At 40.3% G+C, this 22,097-nt stretch overlaps 1 protein-coding gene across 3 annotated transcripts in view; it reads left to right on the top strand.

Annotated features, from left to right (window-relative positions):
- Positions 1 to 16,301: 16,301 nt before the first annotated feature.
- Positions 16,302 to 22,097, top strand: part of LOC117395008 (sterile alpha motif domain-containing protein 12-like) — an 88,057-nt gene continuing 82,261 nt past the window's right edge. Inside the window, exon 1 of one of the 3 annotated variants that reach the window (XM_033993835.3) lies at positions 16,302 to 16,480. In XM_033993835.3, coding sequence (XP_033849726.1) covers positions 16,468 to 16,480 — 13 coding nt within the window. In that variant the 5' untranslated portion in view covers positions 16,302 to 16,467. The remainder of the gene's footprint in view (positions 16,481 to 22,097) is intronic. The other 2 variants (XM_059012716.1, XM_033993836.3) reach the window with 2 other exon arrangements.

The following is a 22,097-nucleotide window of genomic DNA, read 5'->3' as shown; positions in this document are numbered from 1 at the left end:
TTAGGAGGGGGAGCAGGGGAGGATCCAGACTTTCATGAAGGGGTGGTAGCTGATACGAAACATACCGTTAAAGTAAAGAACAGTCTGACATTTTTAATGAAAAGAGGGGTGATACAGACTCCTAGGACCCCCCCCCCCCCCCCCCGCCGCCCAGCCCCCGCCCCGCCCCATCCCAGATCCGTCCATGGGATGGGTTCTCGTGGTTTGTCACACTTTTGTCAACAGTTCTACAGAGAAGTCATGGTTCCTGTATAACTGAAAACTGAACAAGCCACCTGCTCGGCAACAGTATTGTGATTTTAAGTAAATAAGCAAGACTGCAATTTAGTTGTAGTTATGTGAATCAATGGCCTTATATAAAAGAGGAAATTAATTATCACAGTACAGGGTGTGCCTATCAAACTTCCTATATATTTTTTTTAAAAAAAATATATTGTCTATTTAGAGGAAACAAGTCCTTTATTGTGTTCCTTTACTTGGATCTTGCTGTCCTATTACACTCTTCCTGTTTATTACATAAACTAAATCTACAGGGAACATTTCCAAAAACACTGTTTGTTTGCTTCTTTGTTACTAAAATGTCACATTTTGTATTTACAGCTAGGGCCGAAAGTTTTGCATCACCTAGAATTTTCGGATTGAGACATAATTTTATATATATATATATATATAAATAAAATTTAGATAATTTATTTAACACCATCTAATAAAGAAACTACAATAAATATTGCAAAAAGCTTCCGGAAGCCATAATAGTAGCACAGTATTTCATGTCACATTTTAAAATTTTTGTCAGCTTTTTGTTAAATATATGGAAAACTATAAAGCGGTATGTAATTCAATAGGTTACCGTAACATTATTCAGCAGGTTTCTTTCGACTTAAATTAGTTAATTCTATAGGGTGATGCAAAACGTTTGGCCAGAGCTGTAGAGTCATGACATGGGGCTGATATAGCATTGTTGTTATTAATTGTGTCAACAAATACTGTTCTTATTTCTAGGTTATGGAGTTAAAATAGTCAATGTTGATCCTGTGGTGTGTGCTTATCTTGATCATGTTATCTACCAGTCTGAACATATTGATCAGGCACCAGGAGTATTGTACTTTAATCAAACCCAAGACATGAGTGATCATAAAACAGACTAAAAACAACAGCAAATCAATAATGGCTGTGTGAGAATTTTGTTAGGATTATTATTATTTATTATTATTTCTTTCTTAGCAGACGCCCTTATGCAGGGCGACTTACAATTGTTACAAAATATCACAGTACAAAGTATCACATTACAAAATATCACAGTGTAAAGTATCACATTGCAGAATATTGTGCACAGAATTACTCGACAGAGCAGAAAGTATTTTGTCAAGCAATGCCAAAAGCAACTGAGTGGAGCATCTGACCATCCTTTGCCCCATGATATACAGCCTAATTACATAATTTTTGCACAATTTGCTTGCCTCAGTAGAAGGAGCTATTGATAGTGATAGCATTAGGGTTGATATACAAGAATCTGTCCCAGGAATGCCAGGTAAGATTCATTGCAGTTTAGTCAACATACTGGCTATTATTAAATGCAAATAGTAGTGTTACATTAACAAGCCATTCTTCACAGGGGCAGAGAGACACATGGCGTGAAGAGGAAATACCCTGTGACAGTTCCAATGTAATCATTCCAAATATTTTTCAAATCATCTCATATATACATGTATTCTAATTGTACATGTATTCTATACAACCAATAGTGGAAGATTGAGAGTGCTGGGAGCTGAGGAGGACCTAGTAGATGAGGTGGGCAACTTGTAGGGAACTAAATCTGAGAAATGATTTTTTTTTAATCAAAAATGCTTGATATGTATAAAAGAAAATAATGTTAATACAATCATATAAACATTAGATATAAGCGAGAAAAGACGCGCAGGTCACAGCATGCCCTAATGTATACGTTTGTATCATAACACAGACGTCCATGGAGTCAAATAATTGACTGAAAATTCAAACAAAAACATGACATTAAATACTATGAATATATTAGCATTTCCTCCCCATTTCTCATACTCTCTTCCAATCAGTATGGATCCACCCTGCTATCACACACCTTCAACACACCTCCTGGTAAGGGGGGAAACTCACCCAAATCTATCACATTCTATAGTGCATCACATTTAAGAATTTTTACCTAATCTGTTAGAAACCATTTAAAACCAGTCCTTTGTTTGTGGTGTTCTGTTTTCACATGGTGTCTCCACTCCTCCTCACGTCTTGATTAGACACCTGGTAACTGGGGCGCTCTGCCCAGACGCCAAGATACGAGAGACTGCAAATGTCTAGTTTTGTTTTTTTTAAGAGAGACAGGAAAATTGCAGTCTTGCTTAGCTAGTGACGTGCTTTAAGATGTATCAAAATATGAAAATATAAAAACTCATACAAATAATGAACTACATAATTAATACTTTAGGAAGAATGTCATCTCCTATAAACTGATAAAACTAAAGCAGAAAGCTTACAAATCAAAGCATACAAAACGTAAGTGTAGTCGTAGCCATAATTTTTGCAGCTGTCAAATTACAGGAACAATGAGGCACACTTATAAGATTAATTAATATCCAGTCCAGTCGGCTAAAGATAATATCCGCCTCCATGATTTCAATTTAGTGACCTTGGAGTGACTAATAAAAGCATTTAGTTATTGGGTTTTATTTAATTATATTTTATGCACAACTCGGTCCTGGAGGGTCGGTGTCCCTGCAGGTTTTTATTCCACCTGCACCCTAAAGTACTTTATTGGACCTTATTAGAAGCTTAATTGGTCCAATTAACTAATTTAGGGTATGGTTAGAACAAAAACCAGGAGGGACACCGGCCCTCCATGACCTGAGTTGTGCACCACTGGTCTATGTGAACATGCTGCTTAGTTAAGTAACGGTGTTACCATCACATCTATTAAAAAAAAAAGAAAAAAAGTAATTTGCTCTTAAATAATCTAAACAAATAGGTTATCTCTATTCAGATGTTTACTTGTGTTGTGCAGTTCGAGTATGCATATTTAGTAAGTGTTGAGTAATCCAGAGTGGTGACTGCAAAGCTATCTTTATACAGTCCTGAACAAAGTAATTACAATTCTTATTGAAAGGGGAAGCATTTAAAACTGCAACAAAACGGATACCTTACATGTTTTATCCACAATAGCATCAGTATGGAAAGTTACTTTTTCAGTTCCTCATTAAAAAACAGGGACCCTTATGTCCATCCATCCATCCTACAGGGTGAACATGGTAACTGCTTTGATTTTGTACTCTCCTGATTGGACAACTGTAACTATCTTCTTGCTGGTCTCGCTGCTTCGGCTATCCGTCCCCTTCAGCTCATTCAAAATTCTTGTCTTCTCTTAGCCTTGCTACTCTCATGCTACTCCACTGCTTTGCATTCTCCACTGGCTTACTATCTCTGCTCGCATTGAATTCAAGACCCTTGTTCTTGCCTACCGCTCTCTTCACCACACTGCCCTCTCCTACCTCCAATCCTTCGTGTCTCCCTACACCCCCTTTGCCCTCTCCACTCCACCTCTACTGGCTGATCATGCTCCCCTTACCTGGATGCAAGTAAACAAAGAGAAGAATGCAAGGGTGATGAGGTGGTTTTCAAGCCTACAAGCCTTTAAGTATACACTTGAGCACAGAGCAGGGTCAAAGCACGGGAATGTGGATGGACTCTCCAGAGCCCATTGCCTCTCAGTGCAGGTCGCTCGCCCACTCTCCATCTTCTCGTGCCCACTTCTTCTCTTCCCTAGCCCATCTGTGGTAGAATCAGTTAGCAGAGAACTTCATGACTGATCTGCCTCTCACTGCCTTCTGCCGCCTCCTCAAGACCCACCTTTTTAGACTGCACTTGTAGATCTCTTGATCTACCCCTCCTACTATGCACTGGACTTAACTGACATAAGCACCACACTGGATACTCAGCTAATGCACCAACCTTGCACTATTGCACTAATCATATTGTACTTTAGTAGTATTATTTGCACTTATTGTAAATTATACTGTATTTAAATATTAATCTTGCATTGTAATACTGTTTGGATAAAGGCATCTGCCAAATAAATAAATAAATAAATAAATAAATAATAACTCAGTTTTACTCCTGTACTGTTACAGGCGAGTTCTCTGCATGTTGCAAAATGGTGAAACGCTGGTGGAAGCTGTGTATCTGACAGAAACCATGGACTTTCAATGAAAATGCTCATATTTTATTTATTTTTTTCTTAAATTATTCCTGATGAAATTTTGCATTGTTTTCAAAAAAACTTAGGTGGGCTACACTACAATGGATAAACCTTTTCTGCCCCATCAAAAAAACCCTCAGTCCCCATTTGCCCTCCTTAGTTTGGAATCCTTGCCTCACCACTGGAGCTCATTATTATTAGGCATACATGTTAATTACAGTATATCCTACAAAATTCATGCTGTAACTAAAAACAAATATGAAATGTAAAATTAATGACTGGCCATCATCCTTTGGAATCCCCAACCACCCTTTTTAATGTGCACCTGAGTTACCGTATTATTATTATTTTTTTGTTTGTTTTTTGTTTAGTCTTTCTTTCTTATTTAGTCTTTCTTTTCTATTTGTTTTCTTTTTTTACTTAACAGCAGCAGTAGACCAAATGAGAAAGCATTGGCACATTACACAAAACAGGATGACTAACACATGTTGGGAGTTTGGCTCCAATCAACAATAGCAAAAGTAATCTGTGCACCCCAGTTTGTTCAAATATCAGTTCATATAAATCCAACAATCAGCACATTGTTCCAACAATCAGCACAAGGCCCATGCATTCAATAATCAACTAGAAGAAGAAAAATGACCACACTCACTTAACTGCAGAACTTAAAACAAAAGCAAAAAGCAGCGGCAAGCTTGTTTAGTCTAGATATGCCTTGGTGAGGAGTAGGGGTGTATATATTTTCCAAGTAATGACCTTTAAGAAATTTGAAGTTGTTAGGAATTAATTAAAATGGGATAAAACATGTTCATTATACAATACAAAACAATGTGTTTTCCTTTGTTTGCACAATTATTGACAGTGTTTTTAATATAGAACCTGTTGTGATCAAACTAAAATGTATATTTTTAAGCAATTATTTGTCTTACCTTTTATATATATTTTAGAAAGTCATCCCTTCAGTGAATTGTGGGATTGTAGTCTCAGCAAACAAATACATATTGTGAGGGTCTGGAACCAACTCCCCAGTAATGTTGTTGAAGCTGACACCCTGGGATCCTTCAAGAAGCTGCTTGATGAGATTCTGGGATCAATAAGCTACTAACAACCAAACGAGTAAGATGGGCTGAATGGCCTCCTCTCGTTTGTAAACTTTCTTATGTTCTTATGTTCTTATGTTCTTATATCCCAGTTTCCACAGCAGTAGCTCTTTAAGTGACGAATCAATTGCATTTGCTAGTTTTGAAATCAACACATTAATTAATAGATGTATTTAAAGCCTGCTGACCAATACTTCTTAAAGGTAAAACGAGTATTGGCACAACCCAAAAGGAGTACAATTACCTGACTCATGGGGAGGAAACTCTAGTGTCTGGGAGATGACTTCCCTTGTCTCCTTCAGCACTTGGGTATATGTGAAAACTGGTGAAGGGCTGTATAAAGTAATGATTCAAAAAGTACATTTGTTATTAAAATTACTTGTTAAGTGCCTCCATGAGAAATGCCCTCCATCAGAATTTCTCCAATCATGTTTCAGTATGACTTGCATACCTCTATCAAGGAAGCATGTGTTTGAAACAAAGGTATGTATAGGTACTGTACTTTACCTATATAGATCATAAAATAAACTGAAAGTTATCCAGAGACCAATTGCAAGCCCAGAGGCCTCAGAGAGGTTTGTAGCACCTTCATTTGACAACAGGATGGAGTGAATCACAGCACATTTAAGTAAAGAACCAAAACTTTTCTCCTTATGATTTTACTTTTTAAATTACAAAGCTTTCATGTAAATTCATTTTAGGTTTCTGCACAAATAATGTAAAAAAGCATTAGTATAAACACAGGCCATGACTTGATGAGGTAAACCCAGATGTAGTGGGTCTTAAGTACGAAATACAAAACACAGCTGCCATCTTGTGGAGAAAATCCATTGTTACATGTACATATGTTTAGTCAATTCAAGTGCAGTACTTATTTCCACATTCAAATTTGTGAATGTACGCATATTGTATTTAAGCAAATTCATATCAACAAGTTCAGTGCAAATCTATAATAACAAATAAATAAATAAAATGCTTGACTACTTCAATTGCATGTTCAACAATATTATGGACAGATTTAAAAAGAAAATACATTCTTGTACAAAACAGCAGGTTAGAGATAATTTTGAGTATAATATCAGTGTAGCATACATATTAATATCTTATATTGGTATAATGTCAAGGGCACAAGTTTCTTTAAATGTATTTTATTAAGTTGCTGTAACTGGGTTCAACAGAGTTACCTCAAGGCTCAAAGAAAAATACTAAAAGGCATATGCCAGATATAGACTTGCAAAAAACACTTACATTTTTTAAACCTCCTGGCTTTTTACATCACATGCAAGGTCCCCTGCAAACCAAACAGAGGGTTGAACTACTGCAATGCTGTAGAAATGAGCAGAGTAAAATAATTCTGTTTTTGTAGACACCAAGTATTGTTGACCATGTCGTAGCTGTAGTTGATGCTTTATTACAATATATATATATATATATATATATATATATATATATATATATATATATATATATATACATATATATATATATATTGTAAGGCAGTGTGTTGTGTGAGACAGCAGGGAGGGGGTTAAAACCTCCCTGAAGGAAAAATGGCACCTTTTTGTATTTAGTTAATTAGTTTTGTTAATTGTTTTATTATTAATTATCCCCTGCACCTGGTAGCTATTGTAAATTAGAGCCAGGTGCAGGGTATTTAAGAGGAGCAGTCAGTCTGCTCAAGGCTGCTGAGTAGAAGGAGGCAGATGAGGTGCTCTGCTTCTGAGCAGTCAGAAAAGTAAGTGCTGTGTTAGCGTGTGTGTTCTGTGGTGCCAGGTAAACGGCTTAATGGTTTACTTTAATGGTTCACAGGTGGAGGCCAATGGTAAGGTAATTGTGTCCTTGTTAGGGCAATTTCTTTCATCAGTGTAAACTGGAAGCTTCCACAGCACAGGGGTTGAATACTTATGCAAGCAAGATATTTCAGTTTTTTATTTTTCTTAAAAATATTTCCCAACATAAAACCAATGTCACCTTACAGTAATTGATTTTGAGTTTCAGTGTTTTAAAATAAAATATCAAACCGAATGAAATTTCAATGTACCATTTGTAATTCAGTAATATGAGAGAATTGGTCAGGGGTCTGAATACTTTTGCAAGGCACTGTATATATAAATATATATATATATATATATATATATATATATATATATATTTTTTTTTTTCATAACTATTGTAAGCTAGCAATCCATTGGCTATGTGATGCTATATTTAAGATTTTTGTTACATGAGAGTAGCTGTTATCTACTTCATAAGGTAGTAGATAGTAGTGGGGGTAACCAACCAAGACATAGCTTCTCTGTAATATATGAGTCTTCAGCACGTTTCCTCCACCAGGTAATGTGGATTTCCTATTAACCAGCGTTGATGGCTAAAATGTCATTTTTGTTCAATTTAAGTGCTTTTTAGCATGAGAAGGCTATTTACAGACCCTTTTTGGCAAAACAAATCAGATATAGAACTGCAGTTTTCTGTGTCAAAATATCCTGCTTCTAAAACTCATGCCACCACGCATTTACCCACCCTTGACCAATCAGAGAACAGCTTCAATGCATGTGGTAGAGCAGGGTGAAGCCGTATCCAAAATGACGGAGGAAAAAATAATGCTTGAAAAATACCCAGAGCTTATGACAAAGATCATCGCAATTATAAGGATACAGATTTGAAAGGTAATATATGGCAGTCAATTTTGAAGAAAATGGATAAGCCATGTATGATTTATTGCCATATAGGTTGAAATATCACCAGAAAAGGCAAACATAATTACTACATCATGTTGAAGAATATGTCCTAATAGTAATTTTGTATAGTTTTATTAATCTGGCAGTTTTCCAATCTGTCGCATCACCTCTGTGTCGCTTTTAGTGTGTATGGTCATGTCACTGCGAAAGTGTCTTGTTGCCCAATGAATGAATCCTGTTCTATCAAGTAGCCTTCAGAATGTGAAACAAGATTTATTTCAGGTGCCATGCATATATTTACAAACACATGGGGCTCTATTTTATTATTATTTCGTTTATGTATACTATTTAGAAGCAAGTGGAAAGGTACATTATTATTTATTTCTTAGCAGATGCCCTTATCCAGGGCGACTTACAATTGTTACAATGTATCACATTATTTTTACATACAATTACATTATTTTTTACATACAGTTACCCATTTATACAGTTGGGTTTTTACTGGAGCAATCTAGGTAAAGTACCTTGCTCAAGGGTACAGCAGCAGTGTCCCCCCACCTGGGATTGAACCTACGACCCTTCGGTCAAGAGTCCAGAGCCCTAACCACTACTCCACACTGCTGCCCGACATTATCTGAAAGCAATAAAATAATTGTAAATCCAAACTATCAAAAAGTACTGAGAACAATAATTTAAGTGGGAATGAAAAATGTACCATTTCAGAATCCTGACAATTTGACACAACTAAAGTGGTACCATGATGCAGGCCCTTAAAACCATTGGTTATTTATGAAAAATGAATCCAATGACAAGAGTCTTTTTAATGTGGACTCTCTCAGTTTTGGTATAGACACTCTAGATACCAGATAAACAACCCACCATTTACTTTTGGCCATACATAGATTCTGCTAATACTCCAGGGGTAGGTTCAGACTCAATTCCTGATTTTTCCAGTTAAGCCATAGGGATGTAAACAATAGTGTCACTGTAAGCTATTATTGTGATTTTTGTAAATCTAGACTGGCGATAGTAGCTGGCAAACCCTAGAAACTCTCACAGTTCTGTGACTGTAGTAAGTGGCCACCACCCACTCACTGCTTGGATCTTGTCCGGGTCACTACTCCATCTTTTGAAATAACATGCCCCAAATACTTGACATTTTTACAGAATAGACAACACTTCTCCGACTTAAACTTTAGTCCATGTTGAGCCCCAATACCAGGTCCAGGTGCTTCAGATGGTCTTCCCAAGAAGCAGAAAAAACAACAATATCATCAAGATATACAAGGAAAGTTTGTAAGTTCCCCAAAAATATGCTCATTATCTGTTGGAAAGTGCTTAAGGCATTACAGAGACCAAAGGGCATGCGTTTATACTGGTAAAGCCCAAACTGGGTGCAGAATGCAGTCTTATGCCTACCCCATTCCTCTACAGCCACTTGATTATATCCACTGGCTAAATCCAACGTGGAAAACCACTGTGCTCCACTTTAACTCTCTGTAATCGATGCACAGGCGAATGGAATTATCCTTTTTATGGACAAGCACAATTGGAGCAGCATAAGGACTAGAACTCTCTTCAATTACATCCTGATGGAGCAATTTCTGAATATGATCCCTCACCTCTTGTAACTGACAAGGGGGGATCTGCCTATACCTCATTTGAATGGGGTTATAACCAACAGTAAGCATCTCATGATGAATTACTTGGGTAAAACCTAGCTCGGCATCATCAGCAAAAGCCGCTGCATGCTTTAGGAAAAGCTGTTAGGCCTCCTTACACTGCTCATCACTAACCTGTGCGCTTTCAACTCCTTGCAGCAATGTCATGATCCAGGGGGAGATGGAACAATGAGCTCCATACTCACTATTCCACCTACCATCTCCTCACCCACAGTTATTACAGGTAGATCTAGCCCCTCACTCCCCCTATGCCCAGTAATTGTGACTATCCTTACAGTCCCGACTGGGATCTTAACCGACTGGGTCCCACTGACTTTCGCGTAATCTAAATGTCTGTGTTGTTTCCAGCCCACTCTCTGTTCGCTAATCTCCAATACATTCATCCTCGATCTGCTGCATGTACGTGGCACCCAACTGTTGAGCTAGGACCTCCTTACACTTAACATAACAATTAAGCCAGGAATTACTACTTTCCTTCTCCTTGTAAGGAGATCTACATAATCTTTTGTGACCAATACACCCCTCCGTTCCACCACCTGATCTAACACAAACATGTTTATGTCAAAATAACCTATATAGGGGACATCTAGCCCATTTTGCGGGTAGCAGTTCTTTACCACGGGGTGCAAAATGCTCCTTAAAGAAGAGCTTGGTTATCGTAGATACCACTGAACATTGTCTAGCAAGCTTGGAACTACAACTCCTTCCATTACCACATACACCACTGGACATATTCCCACTAGCCCTTCATACACAGGCCAGCAGTGTGGAGTAGTGGTTAGGCTCTGGTCTCTTGACCGGAGGGTCGTGGGTTCAATCCCAGGTGGGGGACACTGCTACTGTACCCTTAAGCAACGTACTTTACCTAGAAAAATAATGTAATTGTATGTAAAAATAATGTGAGATCTTGTAACAATTGTAAGTTGCCCTATAAGGGCGTCTGCTAAGAAATAAATAATAATAATAATAATAATATGTTTTACACTCCTCTGGATATACACAAGATAAGCCCTGGTTGCCCTCACTTATCGCGACAGGTGTCGCCCATTTCCCAGACCCCCTTCTTGATGTAATTCATTGGGCTGGTCTAATTCTGTCCCCACCTCTTGGGACTGGCTTACAGTCCTCTGGGCCCTGGCTGGGAATTGCCTCGCGATATGTCCTGCCACTCCACATGCAAACATACCTTTATTATCACCTTGGGTCACTTGGTGTTCAACCAGGCCTTTGGGGGTATCTGTGCGATGCAAGCCATGCTGGCCACTGGACCCTTTATCTTAGTCCATCCAACTCTACCGACTGTTTCTTCACCATAAACAAAAGTTTAGTCAGGAGCGACTCGCTGGCAACCTTCTCGTGCTGGGACACTGCCAGTCTGTTGAACCTCACACCTCTTACGTCCCCCAGGAGCACCTCTCTCCTCTTCCTCAGACCAGAGGATTGCTTCATCCTGGAGCCTAAAAAAAGAGAGAATATTGTCTCTAACACCCTCCACAAACTGATCCAGTAGGATCTGACTCCTATCCTTAACTCTGGACTCAGCTTTTCAATCTGTTCTAGCAGGGTCATTAGAGCATGAGATAACTCCTTCAATATCTCCCTGGGAACGATCAATTGTGTTACAGGCTGTCCTGTGCCTGTGGCAGGGTTCACCTTATATAATAATTGCCCCTTGATAATGAAGTCTGGATATACTAGCGTCCCAGCACCTTCAACATTCTTACCTTCAATAGACTGGACCTGTCTCCAAGCATGTCAGGGTTTAATTGCTGGCTGTTTAGCTACAGCTCCCGGATATTAGCCTTCTATAAACAACAAACATAAAAGTTTAATAGAGAAACAAAACAAAACACAAAAACTCACAGTTTCTTTATAACACAGTACTCCTTCACTGGTCCTTTCGTAACCATAACAAAGGAACAGATTGCTTTGCCACATCCCCTGATATACCCTCAGTCACGCCCCCTTCGGAAGCGAGTGCAATCACGTATCGTCCAATCCATGACTGACACATCGCCTACCGCATTAAGGCAATGACTTCTTGTATTGTGACTATGCCCCCTTTCTGGATGGCCCACTTCCAACTGACCCTGGAATGAACTGCCAAACCATCCAGTCTGGGGCACACTGTTCCTGTTATACCGTGCCCTCACAGATCGGGAGGGAGATTGTTGACTAGGATTCATTCGATCTCTATCACACTCCCCTTCACACTACTATAAACAAACTGTTTCTTTAACTTTTCTACAGATTGGCAACTTCCATAAACGTTCTGTAATACCTGTAGAACCTGCTCTGTGTCCTCAACATTCTCTTTAGGCTGATATTTAATCTCCCTACAGGCATTGCCTTCTAGATGCTCATCTACAGGTAAGTCACTCTCTTACTCGCTTTCATCCTGCCATGCTGCCACAGTCAGTCAGCAACATATCCAGGTTCATAGCAATCGCTATCTAGCCACTCCTCAATATTTTGTGCATCTACATTTTCACTGCCTCCCATTGCTGCACAATTTCTGCTAGGCTTGCTGCTGACATTTCTTCTTCATCAAACTCTTTCTGGAAAGAGTTTTCTCCATGATCTGATCAGCGTAACTGGTTTCACTTAATTCCATACTCTAGTCACTTCATAAATCGCATCCACTTTAAATCATGTCCTTCATTAACATATGTTTCTAACTATCCTGCTCGATAATTCCTCTTAATGCATGCAATCAATGCCTTGAGTGATTGCATGCCGGCTGACAGTGTCTCGTCTATGCTGGAAAGCACTACGCTGGTGGAGGCAAGCCCCTCACCTGAGCGGAGGCGTAAGGATGGGAGTCATTTACAACCGTCAAGTGATGACAACAGACGCATCCGAGGAGTCTGTGGATCCTGGTCGGGCCGTTGGACGTCCCTGCACATAAATGCGCTAGAGCTGAGAGCAGTCCACCTCGTTCTGCAACATTTCCTCATTGTGCTCCGCAACAAACATGTCCCTGTCTGCATGGAGAACATGTCAGTTGTTGCGTACGTGAACCACCAGGGCGGGCTTTGATCCCAGGGGGTTTCACTGCATAGCCTTTTGGCTGCTGATCTGGGCACAGAGGCACCTCTTGTCCCTCTGGGCTGTACATCTCCTGGGAGTTGTGAACTGGGCGGCGGACCTCCTCTCCAGTGAGAGTCCTGACCTGTCAGAATGGTGACTGCACCCTCAGGTGGTGTAGTGTATTTGGGAACGCTTCGGGGAAGCCCAGTTTGACCTCTTTGCCACAGCAGAAACAACCCATTGCCCCACGTGGTTCTCCCTCCGCGGCTGCGGAGGTCCACTAGGCGTCGACGCTCTAGTGAACAAATGGCCCAAAGCGCCTTTATACGCTTTCCTGCCTATACCGCTGCTCCCTGCCTTCCTCGAGAAGGTCAGGAGAGAGGAAGCGACAGTTCTCCTGGTGGCCCCCAGATGGCCCAAGAGAACCTGGTTTTCAAACCTCTGCCAGCTGCTGCAGGACCAGCCCTGGGAGATCCCGCTGCACATGGATCTCCTCAGCCAGGCGAAAGGCACCCTCTGGCACCCAGAACCGAGCAGACTCCAGCTGTGGGTCTGAACGGGACCATCTGTCCGCCCTAGGGCTTCTTCCACAATAGCATTGTACGCCATAAGTGGAAATATTTTCAAAACTGGTGCATGGCCAGAGGCCATGATCCCGTGTATTGCCCTATAGCAGTTATTTTACAGTTTCTGCAAGATCTACTAGAGGCGGGTAAATCCCCCTCTACATTGAAAGTGTACCTACCAGCCATATCTGCTTGCTACTTTCCTATCAACTCAGTATCCCCGGGTGCTCATATTCTGGTGACCCGTTTTCTAAAGGGTGCTCGGCGGCTACCTCCTCCTATAAAGGACGTTCTCCCCGAATGGACTCTAGACGTGGTACTGCAGGCTCTCATGAAGGCCGTGTTTGAGCCCATAGATCTCATAGAGCTGAACTATCTCTCTATGATGACACCCTTTCTGTTAGCTATCACCTCCGCTAAGCGGGTCAGTGAGCTACGGATACTGTCTGTGCACAGTTCCTGTATGTGCGTTTGGGACAATGGAAACAGGGTATCGTTGCGCACAAACCCTGCTTTCCTCCCTAAGGTGAATCAATCAGTGGAACTAGAGGCTTTCCATTCCCCTCCCTTTGCGGAGGAGTTGGATAGGCGATTAAATTCCCTCTGCCCAGTTTGGGCATTGAGATGCTATGTGGATAAAACGAGAGCGCTGCGTCAGTCTGACCAGCTCTTCGTTTGTCATGGTGAACGGACCCGAGGTCAAGCCCTCTCTAAGCAGTGATTGTCCCATTGGATTGTGGACATGTTTTCTACTGTGTATACTAATGCCAGCCTACCCCCAACTGGGTGGCCACGCACTCAACCAGAGGAGTGGCTACGTCATGGGCCCTCTTCAGAGGTGCCTCGTTGACCGATATATGTACTGAGGTTAGCTGGACTACCCCGCATATGTTTACCAGGTTCTACCGACTTAATGTCGTAGATCCCTCTATGCCTTTAATAGGCACTAGGGTCCTTGAGGTTGCATGCTCACACCACCAACACTAGATGGCGGTAGCAAGATGTCGCTCAGATGCTGTCCGCTAATTCTCCCTCGCGACGGCTTTGGTATACTTTCCCAAAAGTATGCAAATTGGTGGTCATCTTCAAATTGAAAGGGAACGATAGGTTACGGATGTAACCCCGGTTCCCTGAAAGAGAAGATGACCGCCAACCTTGTGAGGTCGCATCACTCGCATTCCTGGGTTCAATGCAAAAGAGGCTGAGATCTCCGCTCAGTAACTATTTATTACCTCGGTGAGGCAGGACCGAGGACGTCACTCCGTGGAAGGGCCTATCGGCAGCTTTGATATAAAATGCTCAGCGAATACCTGACAAGCAAGCATATCCCAAAAGTATGCAAATTGGCGGCCATCTTCTCTTTCAGGGAACCGGGTTTACATCTGTAACATATAGTTTTCACTAACTCTACTGTGCAGAATAAATTATTTTTTTTCTATGGGTAAATAGAAAAAAAAAATTATTTCTATGCATCTGGACATTTGCTAGGAAATCGGGACTGTCCCGACCATATAGGGACTGTTGGCATGTATGCTGTCAGGACATCTCTGTTAAACTAGTGGGGAAAATAACAAAAGCACAACGTTAAATTAGGTGACGGCAAAAATGTAATGCAAGTTAGAAGTAGGATCGGGATGAACAAGTCAGGTAATTTGTCAGCTCTGTTTGAAATAAAATTAAGGGGACCAGAATTAGGCGCAGGCAAGATATGAAGGTAAAAACAAAGATTGTCTTGTAATTAACAGCTTTTTTCTGAGTTTAATTATGAAAACAGAATCTACTCAATTTGTTTAAAGGGATGTCATCTGATTAAAAAATAAAACCCTAAAACTTCGAGCCCTACTTGTGTGTGCGTTTGCATTGTCATTTTCTAAAATACGTATTTCTTTTTTGCAATATGCACCTCTATTAATATGAAGCATAACACATTATTATATAATAAAATACAGTGCATGGTGGGACACTATCTTATTAATTCCAACTGCTCACTGCACTGGAACTGTAACCAAACTATTCTAATAGTGTGTGGACGTATTAAACCCGACTAAACATGAAATGGTATTTCAGTGTGGATGTTTTGAGCTGGATTAATTCAAACATTTTTGAGTACGGTTCTTGAGATTGGTTATTAGTGTGGACTGGGCCTTAGTCTAGTTGACGACAACCTGTGTACTTTTAATCTAGTCTCAGTCTGAAGATTTCATCTCCTAACAGTAAAGCAGTGAAAAATGTAGTCCACTCTTAGCCCTGTCCACACTACATAACCGATCTCAAGATGGTTTCCATGCAAAAATAAAAATAAGTCTCACCTTTTTGTCACGCTGTTTTGGTAGTACAGTTCGGGCAATTTGGCTTTAGATTAAGTTTTCATTTATGGAGAGAAATGATCCTTCAAAATTCAAATGACCTAATTAATTGTAAAATAGGCAAAGTTTAAATGATATCGTGCAGCTTTCTTGAACTGGGTTTACAATTAAGGTCCAGGTTGTGTTAAACTGGGCGGGTAACTAAAACAAAAACCCAGACATAGCATTAAACAAATACATCCATAAGAAAACGATTTGTGTTAGTATCTATGTGAGCAAACCTTTCATGTAAAATATCTTGTGTAATTCATGGAATGTTACTACAGCTGAATACTCCCTGAACACTTGATACTTTAACTATAAGTAACACAAGCAAAAGAGAATGTGTGGTAGAATGGGGTTTGTAGTTACTTAGTAATGTATCCAAACAGGTTTTTGACAGCAAGATACACATGCATACCTGTTGTACGTGTCACCTACACTCCTTTCCTCGAGGACTGCGTTGAAACTATGGATGCGTTCACGGAGATCATTCTGCGCAGATTCTGACCAATTTAGCCAATGGGTGCGTTCACGGAGATCATTCTTAGAAGATCATTGGCTAAATTGTTCAGATTCTGCACAGAATCTGCTTACAATGATCTCCGTGAACGCACCCTAAGGCACACAGCATGGGGTGGAATTATTATTTACGTCACAGTGATAATAAAAATAAATACATTTCCCAGAGTCCTTTGGCACAACAAGGTTCGGCAGTGCAGGTTGAATTGACTCTGGCTGCAGATGACTGGAAGCGAAAACAATTGGCATAGATGTAGTGCGTTGAAGTTCAGCTGTCTTTCCAGTGCACGAATAATGAACGAAATACAGAAATAGTGATATAATGGCTGTTGAAGGTAAGGTCTGTTTTTTGTTTTGTTTGTTTGTTATCAGTATGACATACCACTTTTCTGTAGGGTAAATATAAACGGCAGAGATACGCTGTACCTTAGTGGATGTCACATACATCCGCTGATGTGTGTGTGTGTGTGTGTGTGTGTGTGTGTGTACACACACACACAGTATATACAATGAAGTTATACTGTAAAGGACAAGGATATAGTGTATACAATATATACAATATGTATTTGTCACGTGGATAGGCCACTGTCGTTAGTATATAGTAACAAACCGGTATCTACACATTCTTTTCTATCTTGCGCTATGGTGCTATGTATTTACCAGTGTTTTAACAGTAAAAATGCGGTGCATCTTTGGACGTTTGAAAAGAACAAGGATCATTCACATTATTTTGAGTCAGGAATCCCAGGTGCCGAAGCTGTGCTGTCTGCGTGGTTTTTGTGATGATTAGGCTATAGACCACAGTATGTCCTTTACTGTCTCTAGATAGACCTTACATTAAAATACATCTTGACTATTAACTAATCTGTAGCATTATATGTGTTTAATGCGCCCTGGATTTTAAATACATTTTAGTTTGAAACATAGTGTTAGCATACAGTGTTTTTAGCAACAGCATGTGCCGTGTTATTGGGTTCATTAACATGCTACAAAAGAACATGGGAAATTCAGAAGAATTTTAGTTGACACTACAACTGTAAACCTAGCTGTTCTATACAAATTAAAAACGTTCTATTAAAGATGAGCTTGAAGATTTCACTTTTAATCATCTACTGCAAGTATGATGCAGGGCAACTACAGTGTGTTTCTGTGAATATAGACGCCTGTGCCCCTACCGCTAGGACTACTTTTGGAAAACATAAACAAAACAGAAACAAAGACTAAAGCCTCTTTCACACTGGCACTTCTACCGGTTCTGGCTACCCGGGTCACAATCCCACGTAGTATGAAACCACATACCTGGGTTGTAACCGGGTTGACCCAGGTCCCAGTAACCCACCTCAGGATGCGGGTTGACATGCTTTGACCCTGGTTGAGCGAGACAAAATGCATGATGGACGTTTGTAAGCCGACACAAATTTTGTTTATTCTGTTTAGCTATATTTTTGTTGCTTGAGACACACCATGAGCCAGATTGCTGCAGGGATGAAGAAACATTTGCTCTAATCAAAATTTGGGCCGACGGTTCAATCCAGAGAAGTTTGGATGGATGCGTCTGTAACAGGCTGCTTCAAGCTGCTTGATATGCATATGGTTTACTTGTGTCTCCCAGGTTAACCCTGCTTTATCAAAAGCAGTGTGAAATCGCGTAGCCGACCCGCATGACACAGGGGCCTGACCCTGGTAGGTTCTGACCTGGGTAGAGCATGCCAGTGCGAAAGGGGCTTAAGATTTTCTGAACAATGGAATGAGGAAGGCATTTCAATCACAGAGTCTCTCAAAACTGTAAAACCAGACTTAGAAAAAAATGGTAATAAATCATTATAAACACCAAGAAACAAGGCAAGGGGAATATAATAATAATGCATTTGAAGCTACTTAAATATTAAAATGCCACAGTGTTAGAAACGAAATGTAGGATAGACATTAAATATGTATCACTGGTAGTGATTGTGTGATTTAAACTATTGTTTAAAAGCATATAGTTTGTGATTGAATGGGGGGGGGGGGGGGGTCTGGCGGGGGCGGTAGTGGTGCAGTGATTTTAAGAAAATGTACATGATGTAACTTGAGCTGACAAGACTGGAGCTATCAAGGCTATTTAACCCAACCAAATAATTATACATTCATAATTAACAAAATGTATAGGTTAACTTAATATTTTTATTTCACTTTGAATCTGGTCGTTTAACTTACAGATTTGAAGCTTGTTACTATTATACAACAAACATAATTCTTTTAAAACGATGTAATTGACTGTGCCCCGTTAGAACTATCAGTACTATTATACTAGTATGCTTTGTTTTAACATTAATTTGAATGCTAACAACCTTTTTACTGTCGTAACCAGTGTAACCATTGACCTGTCCCTCTGAAACACACTACTGCAAGTGGGTATAATAGATACTATGTGGTACTATGTGGTATTTCTTACTGGGGACAAGTTAATGGTTACACTCTGGTGTTTTTTTAATCTATTATGTTTAGACATGTGTAACATCTGTAATGAGGCCACTGTTTAATAGCCATCCCAAGTTGCTTTTTAAGTCATAATGATGTAGTGTAAATGTGTGTACAGTAGATGTTGAACAGGAGGAAAGCCACTTGGGACACTAAGGTTATTATTATTATTATTATTATTCATTTCTTAGCAGACGCCCTTATCCAGGGCGACTTACAATTGTTACAAGATATCACATTATACATTATTTCACATTATACAGTTATCACATTATTTTTACATACAATTGCCCATTTATACAGTTGGGTTTTTACTGGAGCAATCTAGGTAAAGTACCTTGCTCAAGGGTACAACAGCAGTGTCCTCCACTGGGGATTGAACCCACAACCCTCTGGTCAAGAGTCCAGTGCCCTAACCACTATTCCACACTGCTGCCCTGGTTGGCCAGGGTGTCCTCGGCTCACCGCGCACCAGAGACCCCTGTAGACTGGTCGGTCGCCTGCAGGCTTGCCTGTAGGCTGCCCAGAGCTGCGTTATCCTCTGACACTGTAGGAAGGGAATTAGGCATTTGGGGAATGGAATTTTTATTCTCCTTACAACTCCAGTTTTCTGTTTTTTTTTGTTTGTTTGTTTGTTTTTGCAGTACACCGAGGCAAGTTGAATTAATTTAAAATAATTCATCCTCAGGTATCACTCCTTCCTGTGTCAGGCATCAGTCCTCCTCGAGTCAGTTGTCAGGCATCAGTCCTCCTCGAGGTTTTTTTTTTTTTTTTTTTTAAGTGGAGAGTGAGAGGTTATGCGGAGTCGTCTAAATCATGTCATATCCTGAGAAGATTTGACTTACAATTTGAATCCAAGCAAATTCAAATAATTAAATTGCACATTGTAACTTAATGTATTTTTTTAAATGCTGAAAAATATACATATTAAATATACATATTAAAGAACAGTAAAATGCATTGATTAATCAGCAGCTGCACTGTATTGTTAGCAGTTAGTTTACATTTTAATATTTTTTTTTAAATTATACAATCATCTTTTAATAACTTCTTATCATCTACTTGTCGAACGATTGATTGACATTTGTGTCATCCAATGGAAGTATTGAAAGTTTTTTGCTCTTGTTTATTGGGTGATTTAGACAACTCCGCCCAACCCCTCACTCTCCCCTTAAAAAAAAAAAGGGGGCTCCCGAGTGGTGCATCCTGCACTCACGTAGAGTGCAGGATGCGCCCTATAGTCTGGATGTCGCCGGTTCGAGTGCAGGCTATTCCTTTGCCGACCTGTGGTCTGGCTGGGCGCCTGTAAGCTGACCAGGGCTGCGTTGTCCTCCGACGCTGTAGCTCTGGGTGGCTGCATGGTGAGTCTGCAGTATGTAAAAAAGTGGGCGGCTAACAACATGCGCTTTGGAGGACAGTGTGTGTTCTTCTTCACCTCCCCCGAGTCAGCGCAGGGGTGGTAGCGGTAATTTGAGCTAAACAAAAAAATTGGACACTACTAAATTGGGGAGAAAATAACAAAAAACTAATTGGCGACTACTAAATTAAAAAAAAAAAAACACGAGGATGACTGATGCTTGATGCCTGACAACTGACTCAAGGAGGACTGATGCCTGACTGACTCGAGGAGGACTGATGCCTGACTGACTCGAGGAGGACTGATGCCTGACTGACTCGAGGAGGACTGATGGCTGACTGACTCGAGGAGGACTGATGGCTGACTGACTCGAGGAGGACTGATGGCTGACTGACTCGAGGAGGACTGATGGCTGACTGACTTGAGGAGGACTGATGCCTGACTGACTCGAGGAGGACTGATGCCTGACTGACTCGAGGAGGACTCACGGCTGACTGACTCGAGGAGGACTGATGGCTGACTGACTCAAGGAGGACTGATGGCTGACTGACTTGAGGAGGACTGATGGCTGACTGACTCGAGGAGGACTGATGGCTGACTGACTCGAGGAGGGCTGATGCCTGACTGACTCGAGGAGGGCTGATGCCTGACTGACTCGAGGAGGGCTGATGCCTGACTGACTCGAGGAGGACTGATGGCTGACTGACTCGAGGAGGGCTGATGCCTGACTGACTCGAGGAGGGCTGATGCCTGACTGACTCGAGGAGGACTGAGGTGCCAAATAGTTTCATCAGAAGAATAGTGTCTGGGTGAGTTGTTAAATTCACCACTGCATGCACCGATGTAAAGCGGATTCACCAAACCGTTGTTAAATTCACCTGGAGTTGCTCAACGAACTGTTGTTAAATTCACCGGTGCGTCACCGCTGAAGCAGCAGATTCACCGGGGTTGAGAGTCGGTGAACTGCAGCAAAACCAAAATGGCCGCTCCTACTGTGGAAGTTTGTCTTGTACGGAGATACTATTGTCAATGTAATTGTAGATTCAGAGACACCAAATCTTTTGAAAATGGGGATGGAGTTGTGTATTTTTAATAAATATATAATAACGCTAATAAACATATTGATAAACAATATCACATTTGCCAACTTATCCAGAGTAGCCGACTGAGCTGGTGACGTACAAGAATTCAATATGAGAGAGAGAACAGATTATTATAATTTTTTTATCGTGTATGTTATTTGTCTTTTTATACTTCAAACAAATGTTACAAAGTTGCGAAAAGTGGGCGAACTGTATTTGAAAATGTATCCATTAATATATTCATATTTATAAATATTTACAGTTGCAGGCTAGCTGCTTTCTACATTTTAATGTAACAACAAGCTAGCTCCTAATTAGTCGGTTAAAGATAACTAAACCTTCGTCCCAATAAGCTTTCAGCTCACACAGGACAACCACAGCATTGCATGCCGCAGCAGCAGTCTTTCTATTATTATTATCAGCTATGTTGATTCACCAAACTGTTGTTAAATTCCCCGCACCGATGAGCACCAAGTGATGTCACTTCCGACTCAGCGATGCAGAGCACCAATGAAATTAATTGAATTTAATAACGCACCCTCTCATTTGTAGTCAGGATACATGCACAGTTGTTCGAATTCATCTGCGCATGCCTAGAATATTTTTTTCCTCCATCTTTGCCAAAAACTGTCACCTTTCATTTTGAATCAGTACTTTACATTTTTTAACTGAGGGTAAATAACCCAATAGTTGTTGCAAAAATCAACAAAGTAGTTTAAGAAAATATGCTGACAAGTTCTCTTTGGAAGGTAGCAAAGTACAGTGTTGAAAACGTTGTTACAGAACCCAGCAGATTAGACGGCCGTTTTTCTTTAGCAGTTTGACACCTTAATGAAAAGTTGTCATGTTTCATATGAATAAATAATTGGTAATATTTATTAGAATAGTCATATTCAGTATGTGATCTGCTCATAAGCGTACAGTAATGAATGTTTCATTGGCCGCTGGTCTATCGGTTGTTGCAGGTAACAATAGTAAAGTTCATAATTCAATTATACTATAAACAGACTGCAAGCAGTTATTTAAAATTATCCTAGTGTATAAAAATAAAAT

The sequence above is a fragment of the Acipenser ruthenus genome, chromosome 3, assembly GCF_902713425.1.
Source record: "Acipenser ruthenus chromosome 3, fAciRut3.2 maternal haplotype, whole genome shotgun sequence".
Classification (NCBI taxonomy): domain Eukaryota; kingdom Metazoa; phylum Chordata; class Actinopteri; order Acipenseriformes; family Acipenseridae; genus Acipenser; species Acipenser ruthenus.
This window is presented reverse-complemented; position numbering and strand designations above follow the sequence as displayed.